An 18,226-nucleotide genomic window follows, 5' to 3' on the forward strand; every position below is an offset into this window, starting at 1 on the left:
AACCGCTAGTGTTTGCGGATCCGCTAGCAGTTTTTGGTGTGCACCAGCCCTATCAGAGAAAGTTAGTAGTTGGGACCTTCCAAAACCTCTGGGCCTCCCTGCAGGTTACGCCCCTGACAACATTCACCTTTAATGAATTCAATGTAAAAGGCAGTAGTCTAGTCATTGTTGAATTAAATAGCAAACAGTGTGAGTCATTCTACCATGCTGAGAGTTTATTTTCTTATCCAGTTTTAGTCCAAATTCTTTGAAACTGGCTATTGTGAAATGGATCTGATCTGTTCAACATAGAACAAAATGACTCTTTCCCATCACATGACTGAAATCTTCTGACAATCCAGACTGACTAAAAGCTATCTATAAGCTTGGGAGGACATAACCAACATTTTCCAAACACCATCAAGCTGATCAAATCTCCCAAAGCATAATTTGAAATGATTGATTATCTGTGACCAACACTTTGTATATAATTTTTATCATAAGATATGATTAATGTAGATATTGGATAAAACAGTAAATCTGAATGATAAAAAACAGAGGGACTAAAACTTATTTTCAGCTTTTACTACTTTTTATTGTTGTTATTTGTATTATTTGAAATGGAATTCTTGTGTTGCTGTACAATAGAAAACACATAATACATACACTAAAGCTTAATACCCACCAGAAGACCTCTTCTACCACGCGAACACGAGATGGCACATAATGGGCGTGAATGATGGTTCAAACGATCGCAATACTTTGCGCAGGAGTTGTGGGGATCTTATAGATCTGATCTGCAGTGACGGTCGTGATCACCACACTTCACAAAAGAATCCTGTAAACGTACACATTGCGCAAAATCGTGGAAACTATTGCTTGTTGTAGGAAAAGTCACGCATCACGGAAAAAATTGCTGCAAAAATCGCAGTGTGAGTAGGGCCCTAGAGGGAAATAACAGATTATGCAAAATGAACAGCACACTTGTAAAATGAACATAGATTTGGATCAATAGCAGTACAGTAATAATAGAAATATAAGGAATGAAAGATTAGGTTTTACCAGTTTATGGTATCCATACACTAATTAGTGTCAGATTATTATTATTATTTATTTATAAAGCGCCAACATATTCCGTGGTGCTGTCAGGTAAACAATCAATGTCTTCCAGATATTGAACATTTACCTGTCCTACTACCTATCTCCACTTTGCTCCATTAACCATTAACTGAGATTTTAGCTGACATCTTGTCTAATGTTAATCTCACTGCTGCAGGTGCTAGCTTTGTACTGCCCATTGCAAGGCCCGGTTCACATTAGTGTTTGCCAACGAAACCGGCCGTACGGTTCCGTGGTCCGTTCCGCTGAGCAGACGAAAAAATGCTGCAGGACCTAATTTCCTGGACTGTTTTGCTCAGCGGAACGGACACGGAAGGTTTTGCAGCTACATAGTAACAAATAGAAAACTGACAGTTTACAGCACACTGGCTGTAAAAACTGACCATTTTTCCTGATCCGGATGGCCAGATCCTTACGGCTGGCTCCGCAGAAACACGCTAATGTGAACCGGGCCTAAGGAGGTATGGAGAACCTTATCTGCTGCCTGTGGCCCCAGAACTCCTGCGATGACCCAGCATTATCCAGCATGTCCATCCAATACACAATCAATAAATTCCTTAGTTTCAATAGATTTTCATTAGTTTGGTTGTTTATATTGGGTAATTTTAACTCCATAGTCTTCGAGAAGGGGGTTTTAGGTGTTGCTGTCTGTCCATTTTGGGGATATGTGTTGTTGCTATTATTTTTGTTATTATCATTATTATTATTGATGATGAATTTATTAGTGTATGTACAGTATTTCGTGTGTGCCATGTCTGTATTTTTTTGTATCCATATTTATTTGCAGCTCTGTGCAGCACCACAGAATACGTTGGCACTTTATAAAACAACAATAGTAATAATATCTAACAAATTTATCACAAACACACATCTATAGCACTGAGCAAAGGTTTCAGGCAGACATACTACAAAAGGAAAACTAGTGAGAGATATATGGAGGCTGCCATATTTATTTCCTGTTATACAATACCAGTTGCCTGGCAGCCCTGCTGATCTACAGTATTTGGCTGCCATAGTGCCTGAATCACACCAGAAACAAGCAAGCAAACAGGGGCGTAACTGGAAATCACTGGGCCCCCCTGCAAATCTTTGGATGGGGCCCCCTCCCCCTGCACTGAATAGGGACTTTCTACAAATCTTTGCGTACAAAACTTTGTATGATTAGTTATCAGTGGCTGGGCAGATGCAGTCATTAGAACAATTGTGCAGAGAGCAGAAAGCTTTTTCACTTTCCCTGAGTTGTCAGTCTTTCAGGAGGGGGCCTCCTGTGTCTTCTGGGCTCCCCTGCAGCTGCATCCCTTGCAGGGTCTATTGTTATGCCCCTGCATGCAAACATGGCAGCCTCCATATCCCTCTCACTACAGTTGACCTAAAGCAAGGAAATAAACAGTCCCCATCCATCAATCAACAACCGACACAGTGTTTAAAAAACTTTTTTTCAAAAACCTAAATAAATAAAAACTCACATATTGAAATAATTGGCACACAGGAAGTGAGTGAAATTTCCCCAGAAGGGGAAACAGAGAGCAATAAAAAAAAGAACAAAAAAAAAAGCTCTAACTAAAAAAGCTCTAACCAATATTGAAATGGAAAACAAATCTGAAATTCATCTGAAGGGTAATTTCTGGGAATGCTGTTGAAGGCATCATTAGCTTCAGAAACGCATGTTCTTTATATTTTCGGTTTTGTCTTTTTGTTTTTTTAAGTCTGTCTGTCTGTCTATCTATCTATCTGTCTGTCTATCTCCCATGACTGGTCCATAATCACTGGACTTGATGGTCTTGTATGTGACCTACTGTATATGACTTGAGTGATTGTGATGTGAAGGTGAAGAAGAGGAGGGACACCCAGCATGGAGCCAGCTCTCTTATCAGCCTGGCAGCAGTATATAAAGTACATGGAAGTTGTATAAACACATGGGAGAGAGGAATGCCCTGCTCCCCCAGCCTATTGATAACTAACCTTCCCCTACATGACAGTAACTGGAAATCATTGCAAGCATGATTCCTGGCCTCAGTCTCGGGCACACACTGCATTCAGCCATACAGTCACTTCCACACAGATCCTGCTTTTTACATGGAACCTCTGCAGCATGGAGTCCCCTGATATATCTTTTTATTTGCTCTACCTGTGTAAATCACACCAGGACTGATAGGCGCCAGTGGAATGGACCAATAGATATTACAATTATCTATCCATATTACATACACTACCTTAGTATTTTCATTTTTCAGTCTGGGGAAAGATAGCTTGCAGTGCTGTGTGCTGTTTTACACAGAATAGCAATGTGACATCACAGGTAAAGAAATATGTGTTTATTGTACAAGGATTGCACAAGTATACATAGTAAATGTCTGAATGGCAAACGTTAACTATTAACACTGATGCAACGCTCAATCTTTGTGTCTAGAAAAATATGGCAGCCTAACAGCAATGTCTATAGATCAGTCTCAGGTTTATCCGTCCAGGTGTACAAATGACATATACAATACAATAACATTTCTATAGCGCTTTTCTCCCATTAGAACTCAAAGCGCTTAGGCCCTCTCAGATTCATTAGTTAGTAGTAGTATGAAATATTCACATAACAAAAGTTATATTTCTGTAATGCCAAACTGAACAGGTGGGTTTTCAGTCTGGATTTAAACACGTCCAGGGATGGAGCTGTCCTGATCTGTTGAGGTAAGGAGTTCCAAAACGTAGGAGCAGCATGACAGAAAGCTCTGGGACCAAAAGTTTCTCGGTGGACTCTGGGTATGACTAGATTATAGATTATCACCCTATAATGCCTCCATTACTGCTACCTCTAGAATATCTACATCGCTGCTACCTCTATAATACCTCCATCGCTGCTACCCCTATAATGCCTCCATTGCTGCTACCTCAATATTACCTCCATCACTGCTACCCCTATAATACCTTCATCACTGCTACCCCAATAATACCTCCATCCCTACTACCTCTATAATACCTCCATCACTGCTACACCTATAACACCCCCATCACTGCTACCTCAAAAATACCCCTATCACTTCTAACCCTATACCTCCATCACTGCTACCCCTATAATACCTCCATCACTGCTACCCCTATAATACCTCCATCACTGCTACTCCTATAATACCTCCATTACTGCTACCACTATAATACCTCCATCCCCGCTACCCCTATAATACCTCCATCAGTGCTACCCCTGTACCCCCATCACTGCTACACCTATAATACCTCCGTCGCTGCTACCTCAATAATACATCGAACACTTTTACCCCTCTACCTCCATCACTGCTAAACCTAGAATACCTCCATCGATGCTACCATAATAATATCTCCATCACTGCTACCCCTATATTGCCTCCATCATTGCTACCCCTATGATACCTCCAACACTGCTACCCCTATACCTCCATCACTGCTACACCTATTATACCTCCATTGCTGCTACGCCTATAATACCTACATCACTACCCCTATAATACGTTCATCAGTGCTAGTGATGAAGTGCTACTCCTATAATGCCTCCATCATTATACCTTCATCACTGCTGCCCCAATAATACTTCCATTGCTTCTACCCCTATATACCTCCATCACTGCTACCCCAATAATACTTCCATTGCTTCTACCCCTATATACCTCCATCACTGCTACCCCAATAATACTTCCATTGCTTCTACCCCTATATACCTCCATCACTGCTACCCCAATAATACTTCCATTTCTTCTACCCCTATATACCTCCATCACTGCTACTCCTATAATACCTCCTTCACTGCTACTCCTCTATTACCTTTATTGCTGCTACCCCTATAATACTTCCTCCACCACTGCTACCACTATAATACCTCCATCACTGCTACCCCAATAATACTTCCATTGCTTCTACCCCTATATACCTCCATCACTGCTACTCCTATAATACCTCCAACACTGCTACCCCTATACCTCCATCCCTACTACTCCTCTACCTCCATCACTGCTACTCCTATAATACCTCCTTCACTGCTACCCCTATATTACCTTCATTGCTGCTACCCCTATAATACTTCCTCCATCACTGCTACCCCTTTAATAATTCCATCACTGTTACCTCCATAATTCCTTCATCACTGCTACCTCTATAATACTCTTCCATCACTGCTAACTCTATAATATTCCCCCATCCTCTTTAATATCTCATTACTGCTACCTCTATAATACCTGCCACCCCTGTAATACCTCCATCGCTGCTATATTCCCTATCCATAAAGGGGGCTGCAATATTCAACTCTTTTGGCAGCCCATTCTGACCCAGCTTCACAGATTTGCCATCTCATGCTAAGTAGCATAATGTTATTAGGTGGCAGAGCTACAGATGTGCTAACCACCGAGCAATGTTGGAGCTGTGATGTGATAATTTCACCACTAAAGCTAGACTCCAGCAAAGGCAGAAGTGCCAAATTGATAATTACATTAGCGCTCACTCCTGCTGGGCTGTCCCTGGACTGAGTGCTCTGTGACATCTGTCCCTCTCTCTCTGCAAACTATGGTAATGATATGGACGATATCATCAGCGCTGGCTATATATGGACGTCGCGAGATAAAACCCAGAACCCCTCCAGAGAGACCTCATACCGTATCAGAGGACAGACAGAATGACGGCACACAGTGCTGCATAGCGACAATGCAGAGATCCCGATCAATCACCCCAGCCATTTCCATACTGTCCGCAGCTAATCTCCAGTCGGGGAAAATCTCACAGCTTTATTGCAATTATTTGACCATATATGACAGCAACACAGGGTAGTGTAGAGATCCTTATGCAGTAAATCTATGATCAGGTGCACTAATTAGAAGACGCTCAGATCAAGAAGTGAAACAATAACACATATGAAAAAAAAAGTATATCTATCTATCTATCTACCTATATATATATATATATATATATATATATCGGATAATATAACGTAAGAATATATATATATATAGTACATACAATCATCGTATTATCCCTGTATATCATGAAATATGTGAAGTGCTGCGTTTCCTATTATTTAAGTGGCACACGTACACATTGTCACCGCTCCGTGCTGTAAATCCTACTAGCATACACTATTTTACATTAAACATTGATATATTACAATAGGTTTAATGGTTTTAAAGGTGGTTTTGGTTTTCTGAGTATTGCTAGATATTTATCTACGTTTTAATGGCCATTATTTATCTGTTAGTACAAATAAATGTCAGTAAGGTCGTCTACACCAGTATGCCTCCCATTATCTGTTTTCACAATCTCCAGATAAATCCCAAACTAGGGCCACATAAATTGACATCAAAGCCTGTTGTCGCGGTGTCTGCAGCACTTTACAGCTCCTGAAATAATCCTGGATGGGGAGACAGAGAGGCCAAGGCTACCTAAGGGTTAATCAGGATGAATGTGGACACACCGAGGAAGATGTGCTGTGTGTCGTCACGATTGGCTTCTATCAGGCATCTATATTTTGGGAGGTCTGACTGTATGTATGTCTATTGTTACCCGGAGAGTGGATAGATCACTGATTAAGCCCCGTACAATGCTATTCCAAGGACCGCCACAGTCATGTTCCTAAGTGGATTTTAAGTGTATTGTGTTCATTGTAGTTCTCTGCCTTAGCTAAATAGCTGTATTTAGCAACGCATAGTATTCAGCAAGTTAATTGAATTAAAAATAAACGAATACAGGAGTCTTTGTATTCAGGATTGTCTGGGCAACACTCCATGAAAAGCAACGTTAAAAAGATATATTTTAAAAAGTTTAAATGTATGAATTAATTACCACAATGAAAGTGAATGGAACTTTAAACAAGTCAGAAAATGAACTCAAAAAGAGCAAACAACCTGATTGTTTGTATATGTTTCCTTACTGTATTTAGTAGGAAAAAATCAGTACATTAGAATTCGGAACAAAATCCTCTAAATTATTATTATTATTATTATTATTATTATTGTTATTATTATTGGGATGGGACAAAAGATGGGACAAAATTCATAGTTTTAGCACTTACAAAACAACTCTATTTTTATAGCGAATATTAAGCTGGTTTGTGGTATATTTACACACGGCAAGCACATCGATATTTCCTTCCATTTCCAACAATTTCAAACTATTTGCTGTTTCAGTAAACAAACAAATTTAAGAATATAGGAATTGCTCTTTTTATATCGCATATACCAATTAGGAATTCAGTTTGCAAAAGTGAACGAATGAAACCAGAATTTCTCCAATAAACTGTTTTCATATAAATAAATGCATCTTGTTGCATAAGCCACTGAATGAAATAACATATTATTATTATTATTATTATTATTATTATTATTATTATTATTATTATTATTATTATTATTATTATTATTATATTTATATAGCGCCATCTTCTGCAGCGCTGTACAGAGTATAATGTCATCACTTTACTGTCCCTCAGAGGAGCTCACAATCTAATCCCTACCATAGTCATATGTCTATGTATGTATGTATCGTGTAGTGTATGTACACAGTACATACATGGATAAAAAACAAAAAAACACAAAAGTTTATAACAACCATCATTTCATAGATTGATCCTGTATGTTATAGATGTTATAGAGCACGATATATATGTAAATACTTGCCCACTGTTGTCCCCGTTGTCAGCCGGGTATGGCAGCCTGGCAGACATATTCTGAGCTGTGTAGCCGCCAGGGCTGGTGACAGATCTCCTACTGATAACCTCAGTCAGGGGACACATTTTATTCTGCACTCACTTTCCTGTATCGCTGTGTTCACCAGGCGAGGAAGATAAGCAGCGGCAGAAACGTCGCCCTCCTATAGGTGTCAGTGAGAGGACTCCTAGCTCTATTGTGATGACCTGCGTTTGATTTGACCTGTTCATTGAACGCCTGCCATGCACGACAGTACAAGTAGTTAGTTATATATAATATAAAGTTGTCTACAAACCTGAATTTATAGAGCCTCAAGCCGTGGCATAGATGGTGTATTAGCATCACTTACTCACTGGTTATTATGTATTAATGACTGTTTAAAGAATGGACTCAAGAAAGTAAATATTGTGACAAATCCCATTTATCATTAGAATAGCGTTATTTTTAATACGTTGTAAAGGAAATGCGAGGACTGTTACTTTATGGTTAAATCTCACCATAAAGGCATGTTTCCTGCCAAATACATCAGTCACATGATCTAAATTTAATCACAATTTATTAAAGATCCACATCTCAACTGGGCTATCAGAGCAATACTGATGATTGATTAATACGTGAGAGAAAGATAATGCAAATCTCACTATAATAATGCCTTGATTTGGCATCTGCACACACGTGTATGGATGGTATTTAGGCTGCTGCTGTGAGTTGTAAACCTATTTAGCCAGCTTTGATCAGTAGCTCTTTAATGTGTTGGAGGGGAGCGGTGTGTTTGTGTAGCCCCTGGTTGGGTAGATACACACACCCCATTGTGGGCTGAGAGGGCATCAGTCAGGCTGTCTCTGGAGCCTGTGTGTACAGTGCTGGGACTGGCACCCCTGCGGTGGAGGACACTCTGGCACCCCTGGGGTGGAGGACACTGTTTATTTAGAGTTGCATGAATCCAATCAGCAGTTGCTGCAACTTCAGGCAGAGCTGTAAGAAGCGCCTCCTCCTCCTCCCTCATTGTACAACAGCCTGCAAAGTCCTCCAGCATTGACTCCCCCGACCTGCTCTGTGTACGGCTCACTGGATCTCTGGACCAATGGACACTGCCAGGAGGATATAGGTTAGCACCTTGATTTATACTCCATCTCTTCTAGCTCCTCAGGAATCCGGCTGGATCAGAGGGGAAGCACTCCAGCCTTGCCTTGTGCTCAGCAGCCCTGGGATCTGGATTCATGGTGGGAACTTTCGTTTTGCAAGTTTGTATTTGAACAGTTAACTGTTTCCCTGGCACACAGACAATGCTTCGTGCATAACTTATAGGGTGCCCATGGCTGGGGTGCCATCTGCAGTGCCAGAGACACTGGGCACTTAGTGGGGGTACAGCATGCCAGCTCTCTCCTGTGCTCTGAGCCTGATACTGTTGATAGTGGAAATTTGCCATTTTGCAAGGTGTGTTGCCTTCTCTGAAACTCGTAACCGTATGTAAACCTTGGGAGGCCCTAAGTAAATGGTGCTGGCTGGCACAGACCTACTCCTGGAGGTACATTGGCTTCTCCGAGTCCCCCCTCCCATATGACTGAGTCAGTGTGCGTGTGAGAGTGGATGTGAGCTGAGCACTGTGTTCCCTGCACAGCACAGGGAGAGGCAGCACCACTACACACAGCTGCTAGATATGGTACATGATACAATACGCTATAGGTGCTGATTGGACTGGACACTATCCAGGGTAGAAGGAAATGAGGGCGACAGTTAGTTCGTGTTATTGGGCTAGCCTGCAGTGTGTACAAGCCTTACTGCTTTGTAGATGGTTGCCATGGGCTTTGTGTTACATGATGGAATTGACGTGTAGTTATATTTTCTTTCTGAATCTATTATTTTGCCCACTTTCCTCAGTTCATGCCTGGTCGTGGGCCTGTGTTGTGTCAGAATCCTGTAGATAGATTGACATACAATCGGAATATGTTTTTATGTGGGTCATGCCTTGACTTGTTATGTGGTCATTTGTAGTATTGGTTTCTTTCTAACTTTCTTTTTGTTCTTTCTTCCCCTCATTTATGGACTGTCTATAAAGGACGCTCGTTTCTCAGTGGCCATTCCTGTCCAACTATCCACCTGGATGGACCATCCAGAGGACTCCTGGTCCGATGTCAAAAGGGTGACCATAGGAAACGTGTTGTACCCCTCAAAGATCAAGGAGACTGACAGCTCGTCTTCGTCCCCTTCGCCCTGCTCCCAGGCAGCCCACCAGGCTGACACAGACAGGAGTCAGACCCTGCAGGAGGGCAGGGTGCCCACCTCTGCCCATCACCTTGGTCTTACTCATATCTCCACCCTGCCCAACTCGGAGGACATCCTATTTTTTAGGGATTTAGACCATATCAACAAACTAATCTTACCCAACAGAGACGCAAGATATAGCGCTTTGCCTGAGCCCCACGGGGACATGTACCAGACCGTGACCATCACTGCGACTCAGGGGCCTGTCGGCTATGAGGGGTCACCAGGAAGCTTCATGCACTCCGCTGCCAGCTCTCCGGTCTATGTGCCAACTACCAGGGTTGGATCTATGCTTACTTCCATTTCCTACCTGCCAAACGGTGGGCCTTCCCAGGGTTCCCATTCTGTGAACGGTCATCCAGTGTGGTCTCAGCCCACCCCAGAGAACTCGTACAACAGCAATGGTTCACATGCCTCCAGCAGGTACCACTACCCGCCCAGTCCACCTGTGTCCAACGGGACCAACAGGGATGCTGCCTACAACAATGGCATCAGTGTGAATGGTAGAGACCAATATACCCCTTTGGCCCGGTCTCTGAACGGATCCTATGCTAGTCCTTACCCTTCCTATATGGCACCGTGGTCTGCTGGACCCTTTGACAACTCCATGCTGCATAGTCTTCCGAGCAGAGCTGCGTCTATCCCCATGAGAGGACATCCTGGAGGTAAGGCCGCACACTGTAATCTTATGTAGTCCAGGAGGGCATTATTATCTTATCTGTATAGGAGTACATTATTCTCATCTCCTGCTTTCAAGTAATCCGCATTAAGAGCAGTACCTGGAGCTCTGCGAGATACTTATTATTTATGAAGAAAAATAATGTGATCGCTGAAACATATCCCACTTATTTACACTCAACATGTACATTGGTGCATCGGGTTTATCAGGGCAGGAAGCTAGAGAGACACAGGGCCATATGCAATTCACTTTTTCACCTGAGTTTTCTCCTAGGAGATAATTTTTCATCTTCAATTTAAAATAACTTTTCAGAACTTTTAACTAAAAAAGTAACAAAAAGTAGGTGAAAAAGTAATATTAAAATTATTTTGTGCATTTTCTTGCATTCTGGTGGCTTAAAGGGCGTTTTATTGACACGTTTAAAAATATTACCTAGGTGAAAACTAAGGAGTAAAAGTTAATTGCATATGGACCACAGACGGTAATAAGATCCTCATTGCTTCTCACCTTTTCCACACTCCATTCAAAACCAGAAAATACAGATGGAGTTTCGCTTTCCTTGTTATATATGGGCCATATGCAAGTCACCCTTCTTCTCCTAAGTTTTCTCCTAGGTGATAATTTTTCATCTACTGGTTAAAATAACTTTTTACAGAGCTGCCACTGAAAAAGTACTAAAGAGTAGGTGATAAAGTACTTTCTAAATCATTCAGAGTATTTTCTTGCTTACTGGTGACTTTCAAGGCATTGTATTGATAATGTGTGAAAATATCACCTAGGAGAAAACTTAAGAGGAAAAGTGAATTGCGTGAGGCCCATAAGTGGATACAGACAAAAGTGAAATGTGAGATCAGAGAACTCCGTCATTTAGAAGGAAGGAACGGCCACACTGGCAAGCTATACTAATCACCAAATGATAACGAAAATTAACGTGTCGTGTAGTGTATGTTCCACGGTTATTGTAATACTGGCTGATAAGTAAGGGGGTTTACAGATCTGGCCGAACTGCAGCGTGCCCTATATCTGATATATGTTGATAGTTTATAAATTACTGGCATGGATGTGGTTTTAATAACAACCAGTGACATGTTACAGTTCACAACAAATCAATGTTATTACTATTTATAATGACGGTAAGTCTTGGAGTCTCTGGCAGACCCACACCCCCTGCCGAGTCGTTGTACCAGATGTGGATATTTGATATAATACTGCTTGTTACGATGCAGCGAAATAATGGTGAGGAACAGGAAATAGTATGTACAGTGGTGGTTCATAGTGCCTGGCACAGGAAACAGAAAGCGCAGCGGTGGTACACAGGGCCTGGCACAGGAAATAGTATGTACAGCGGTGGTACACAGGGCCTGGCACAGGAAATAGTATGCGCAGCGGTGGTACACGGGGCCTGGCACAGGAAATAGTATGTACAGCGCTGGTACACGGGGCCTGGCACTGGAAATTTGGCACGTGGGGCTTGCCGCTGTGAACAGAATGTATAGCAGTAGAATATGGGGCCTGGCACTAGTATGTACGTTTTAGAGGCACATGAGGCCTGGCACTGGAAATGGTATGTTGAAATGGGAGGTATACAGAGGCTGTCATATTTATTTCCTTTAAGCAATACCAGTTGCCTGGCTGTCCTGCTGATCCTCTGCCTAATACTTTTAGTCATAGACCCTGAACAAGCATGCAGCTGATTATGTGCTCTTACATTATTGTCAGATTTCAGGAGATTAGATGCATGCTTGTTACTGGTGTATTCAGACTCTACTGTAGCCAAATGGACTAGTAGGACTGCCAGGTGACTGGTATTAAAAGGAAATAAATATGGCAGCCTCCATTTCCCTCTCACTGTAGTTGTCCTTTAAGATCTTTTATTAGATTCCATAACTAAATGTAACACATGAAGCAAGCGGTGCCCATGGGACCTGGCACTACCCTCTGGCTGCCCATATTCCTCTTCTATATGGGGCTATATGGGGCTTATCACACAGTGTCAGAGAATGCTGGGCGCACACTATGGGCTGCACAATTACCACCATACCGTAGATGTCACTGTCTTTCAGTCTAGCAGTTGTCACACAGACCCTCTGATGTCCCGGCATAAATCTGCAGCAGAGTGCCTGGTCTCCCGGGACAGCCAGTGTGATGTCAATATGTATCTCCATTATATGGGCAATTCTCATAATCTGAGCTGTGATATACAGGTTACAGTGCACAGGAGGCATGTAGAGTCGGGGCCTCGCTACACTGTTGTCTGTATCTTACAATGTAGAGCATGCGCTGCGCGCAATCCTTCATTGGGAACTAGTGTTCCTGCATACGTGTGTAAATATTATGCACCACTAGATGTATTACACTAATTACAGGTCTTATTTATGACTAGTGGGGCAAAGAAGATGGATGCGTTCAGTACAACCAATCAGAGCCTGCCTTTCACTTTCCCCTTGTCAGCAGAAGAGGCAGTTGGGCACACCTGGGGCCATTAAACTTTGGCCACCTTTTCCAATTCTTACAATTTAATTGGGGGGGGGGGGGGGGGGGACAGAAGATCTTCAGGACCCAACACGACAGATTTACTTCGGTATTTGAACCATATTTTGTACCCTTCCTATGGGTCTTTAATGATGCTTAATAGTGATTATGACTTACTTTACTGTCATTTTATGTGGTATAGTATAGATTACACTAGCCAAATAAAGATATTACAGCAGCAGTTTATCCTGTAAATGGTATAATAGAGACGAGTGCCAGCGGCAACCAAAGCTCAGTAAGCTGTGTTTTGCAGTATAATAATAATACTGAACACGCCATTTGTTTAGATTGTTGCTACATTTGTTTAGATTATTGCTAGAAAGTAATCATCTTTTGAGTTACATAAATGGTGCCATCCTGATTTATTCTCTCTCTCTCTCTTCTTTTTGCACATTTTACCACATGATACATCTAGAAGTATAACTGCCATAACAACTAGAATACCATTCATTATTTTTTTAACCATATTTTGTAAGGTTTTGTGTTAACAATGCCAACTTAACTGTTACCTACAGACATATTTCATAGATATGCTAATAACAATATAGATATCACACGTTCTAAATTACATAACCCGTGTACAATAATAATACTTATCATAATACAGTAGAATCACTTTGTAGTAAACTCCAAGGGACCTGGCTAAGTAGTTTACTATATCAGATGTGGTCATACATTGTATATACATACAGGTGCATGGCTGGGACCTGGTGACTGAGGTTACTATAGCCAGAGGTGTGCTATATCAGAGTTTAGTATAGCAAAGGTTACACTGAAAAAACAACAAAACAAAAAAGAAATAAGCAGCTGAACAAACTTAAAATGTTTAAAATAGGGGTTACATATTTATTTCAGCTCAAATGTAACAGAAGCAAATATGGTCCAATAGATGAAGGGCTACCCCAGGGTAAAATGGAAATTACCTCTAAGCAATTAATCCCATTAATTTTATTTTCCCAGCATCAGGGAATCTGGATATACTATACTGAACATGGAGGATTTAAAGGGATAATTGTTCTCAACTCAACTGTTCATAACAGTGAAAATTTGACAAAAAGAGTTGAAAAACGACGGGGGGAGGGGGGTTGTCGTTTTTCAACTCTTTTTGTCAAATACCCCCGCCCCCCCCGCCCCCCCCCCCCCAAAAAAAAAGAAAACAACACGCTGCTCCCCCACTTCTAAGTAACAAATACATTTGTAATAAGGGTTAGTTATTATCACCTAACAGTGCCCACATAAAGTAGACTCGTTTCACAATATGACTTATTGATAGTTAGCATGTGGTTGTTAGGTGTTACCACAGCAAATGGGCAGCTCTACCCAGCATTCCTTCTTGGCCAGAGAACACCAGACAGGAATCAATCATTTTGGAACATTGGGTGGACATCTATGTGTTTGGCCAACTTAATGACATGTTTCTACAGCATTTTCACCTACAAGACCATACAATATATTGATTTGTTTCTAGCCAATTAGATCCCTTTGATTTAATCAACTGAACATGTGTTCCCCCAACATATCAGATCATTAACTTTCCACCAGCCTTTGTCAGTTTATTAATAAGACGTCAGATGGATATATATTGTAACTTACATTTTCCATGTGAACGGTGGAGCAGGAGCAGCCAGGGATAATGAACGGTGGAGCAGGAGCAGCCAGGGATAATGACTGCCTAGGGTTGCTCTGCATCAAGCTGTTGTTCAATACTTGCTGTTCAATCAGTGCTGGAAGAAGAGATCTGCTGAAATCTCTCAAGATTGAACATGCCATACAGTGTACAGATCAATCGCTGTGGAAAGGATTTCTGATCTGTGTAAAGGTGGCCACTAACGATACCATTTGCCAAATGATATTTTACAAATGATTCTTCCCATGAATGATCAGAAATTATTGTTTGGGACCACTAATGGACAAAAATCTCCTAACCAATCTGATCAGATTGATGGAATTGATCCAAAAATTGGAATCATTTCATTTATCTGATCGGTTTGGTTGGAAGATATTTTTTTTCCATTACTAGTCACAAACGATCATTTCTGATTGTTCGGCAAATTGTACTATTAAGTCTAGTTTTAGATGATGTACAGGGAGGAACTATCAAATTTCTCGTTAATCCAACACTTTGATTTCAATGAAGCACTAAGGACTGAAAGCAGCCATACACTTAGCGCTGGGGCCCATTAGCAGTGCTTTTCATCACGCTTGTCGATTGCCGGCGATTACCGGTGATAGACAAAGCACTACGGCAGTGGTAGCCTATGAGTGTGATTGCATTACAGTGCTTGCGATTTGTAAAAGTAGCAAACTCACTCCATGCAGCATTTTCGGAGCGATCGCGTTGATGGAATGAAGAGGCAAAATCACTTTCCTTCAAATGGCTTCAAAAATCGCAACATAAATCGCTAACAAGATTATAGTGGCTTCCAGGCCTTATTGATTTTCCCTTTCAATTCACAGCAGACTTGATCACTACAGAAATCTATTACCTAAACATGTCTTATCGATGGATTGAATATCGATATATTTTGACCTCAAAGGGTTTGAAACTTTCGATTAGACCGGACAGAATATCTCAGTTGATCAGGAGATGGTCAGGAGCCGTTGTCGTTGACAGGCCATAACATTGCACTGTGCAACCCTTTGCGAAGATCATTTTTCAATAGATTTCTTGCTGAAATCTTGAGACCTGTTGTGCTGTGTGTGATAGTGAACTAATTCTTTAGATTCAAATTGCAGAAGGATAGATAATTTTGCCATACCAGATGGAAAGCTACACGTGTATGGCTAGCTTAGGCCATACACTTGTAGCTTGATACAATCTTGGTTGCTCATAATCTGATTCAATCCCTCCACATAATGCACATATAATTTTAATAGATTTCAGCACAAAATCTATTAGAAATCTAAGTACAGAGTTGTGCTGTTTGATGCAGTGTAACTCTATGGGCTATCCATCTGCCACCGCTCAGACCTGCTGCAGATAGATATCTACCATCCAGTATGAATGACCGATTAGATCAATTTCGGCTGAAGATCAATCAATAGGGCTGGCATATTATTGCACTTATATCTTGTAGATTTGATTACATCATCTGGATATCGATGGTAAAAATCGACCAGTGTATGGCCAGCTTGACTTTACCCAGTATGTTTCAGAAAAAAAATAAATGACTTTTCTCTTAATGTATCTGAGCCTGAGTGTGAAAGTAATATGGGCAGAAGGTCACTTGGCCAGAAGACAGCTACCTCTGAAAGACTGACGTGTATGTAGAATGGTGGAAAATACACGGTTAGTTTCCTGCAGCCCTTCAGTGCTTCACTATAGACAGAGAGTAACATTATTGTAATACCATAAATGTGGCCTGGGATCAAATTCAGTAGGTTGGCAACTTGGCATGTGTGCTGCTACCTGGCCCTCAGTCACACATATAGAGTAGTAGCAGTATTGTACAGTTAGCCATTAGTATAAACAAGAAGTTTTGAATCAAGATGATAGCTGAAAGCATAAAGGGATGTGAGAGGGATATATGGAGGCAACCATTTTTTAAATAATGCACATTACCTGGCTGTCCTGCTGATCCTCTGTTTCTTAATACTTTAAGCCATAGATTCAGAACACCCATGCAGAACAGATGTCTATGACAAATCTGACAATATTGGCTGCATGCTTGTTTCAGGTGTGTGTTTTATACACTACTGTAGCCAAAGAGATCCTCAGCAGGACAGCCAGGCAACTGGTATTGTTAAGAAAATAATTATGGCAGCTTCCATAAAAGTCTCACACTTTGGGTTCCTTTTATGCTAGGAACCCACGCTACGTTTTTTCATTAGATAGATGCGTTTGATTGATAAATTCCATCATGTCCGATATTCCACATGATCGTTTTAGTGCTCGATTTATCATAGAAGTGAATGGAAAAAGATAAGAAAAGTGAGCGGAAGATAAGAGAATTAAGTGGCGAATCCAGCGGAAAAAAAGATAGTGTGGAGAATCGAACAGGAAAAACATTTCTGTCTTCCCAGCATAATGCCTCGTACACACCATACAATTTTCTGTAAGATTTTCTGTAATTAGATTATTTTCGGTAAAGTACTGCTAGAGACTGGTCACTATCTCTGGTGCATTGTCTTCTGGTTATCTTCTGCTGAGTAGAACAATGCCTAATTGCTAGGCAGATAGATGATTAGATAGATAATTTCCAACATGTTGGAAATGATCTATCTGGCAGGTAAATCTTCCAGAAAATTGTATGGTGTGTACAATACACACAATGATTTCTCCCATGGATATATGGAGATTCGATCACTCTGATCGAAAAGTTGAGAAATCCTTGAAGGCAGCATTCAGGGGCTGGGACCAGCAGCAACACACATATTTTCAATGAATGAATGGAGAAAATCTGTGTGTAGTGTGTGCAGGGAATCCAGCAGATACATCCCTCTCTGATCAGATAATGATCTGAGAGGGGTCTATCTGGTAGCCAAATTACCAGTGTATGATTACTCTTTTTCTGTTAGCCAATAAATAGTATCATCCAGATTCACAGCTTCTTGCACACACAGTACAGCTTTCCCTGCACTCAGTATCTCCTTTATATGTCATCAGATACATTGATGACACGGAGATCACATTTCATGCTACCACTCCAGATGTTATTTTTAGTTTTTTCATGCTGATATGGAAACAACCGCCAGCCTAGTGATAAAGCAGTTTACTCGATCTTGTACATAGATAGCGTTCAGGTTTATCTCTGTGATAATAATACTACACTTTGAACCATGACATAGTCCTAGGCACAGGCTGGGCTATGGAATCACTTGATTGACTTGTATGGGCAGTTCCCTATGATATCATCCTAGCTGACCTGTATATGGCTGATCTATGAGGCAATGCACAGTGATTGCACGCAGTATCGGCCTGCACTCCCCGTGGCTCCAGATATACGGATTGTAGCATCATCACAGGTGCTCTTTGACGCCTTAATTTGTTACAACAATC

The 18,226-nt window shown here is 41.2% G+C and overlaps 1 protein-coding gene across 4 annotated transcripts in view; it reads left to right on the forward strand.

The window, feature by feature from the left end:
• The first annotated feature begins 8,666 nt into the window (after positions 1-8,666).
• Positions 8,667-18,226, forward strand: part of GATA6 (GATA binding protein 6) — a 46,983-nt gene continuing 37,423 nt past the window's right edge. Inside the window, exons 1-2 of one of the 4 annotated variants that reach the window (XM_068237249.1) lie at positions 8,667-8,859; positions 9,811-10,681. In XM_068237249.1, the coding sequence (XP_068093350.1) occupies positions 9,856-10,681 (826 nt within the window). In that variant the 5' untranslated portion in view covers positions 8,667-8,859; positions 9,811-9,855. The other 3 variants (XM_068237247.1, XM_068237246.1, XM_068237248.1) reach the window with 3 other exon arrangements.

The sequence above is a fragment of the Hyperolius riggenbachi genome, chromosome 5 (genome assembly GCF_040937935.1).
Source record: "Hyperolius riggenbachi isolate aHypRig1 chromosome 5, aHypRig1.pri, whole genome shotgun sequence".
Taxonomy (NCBI): domain Eukaryota; kingdom Metazoa; phylum Chordata; class Amphibia; order Anura; family Hyperoliidae; genus Hyperolius; species Hyperolius riggenbachi.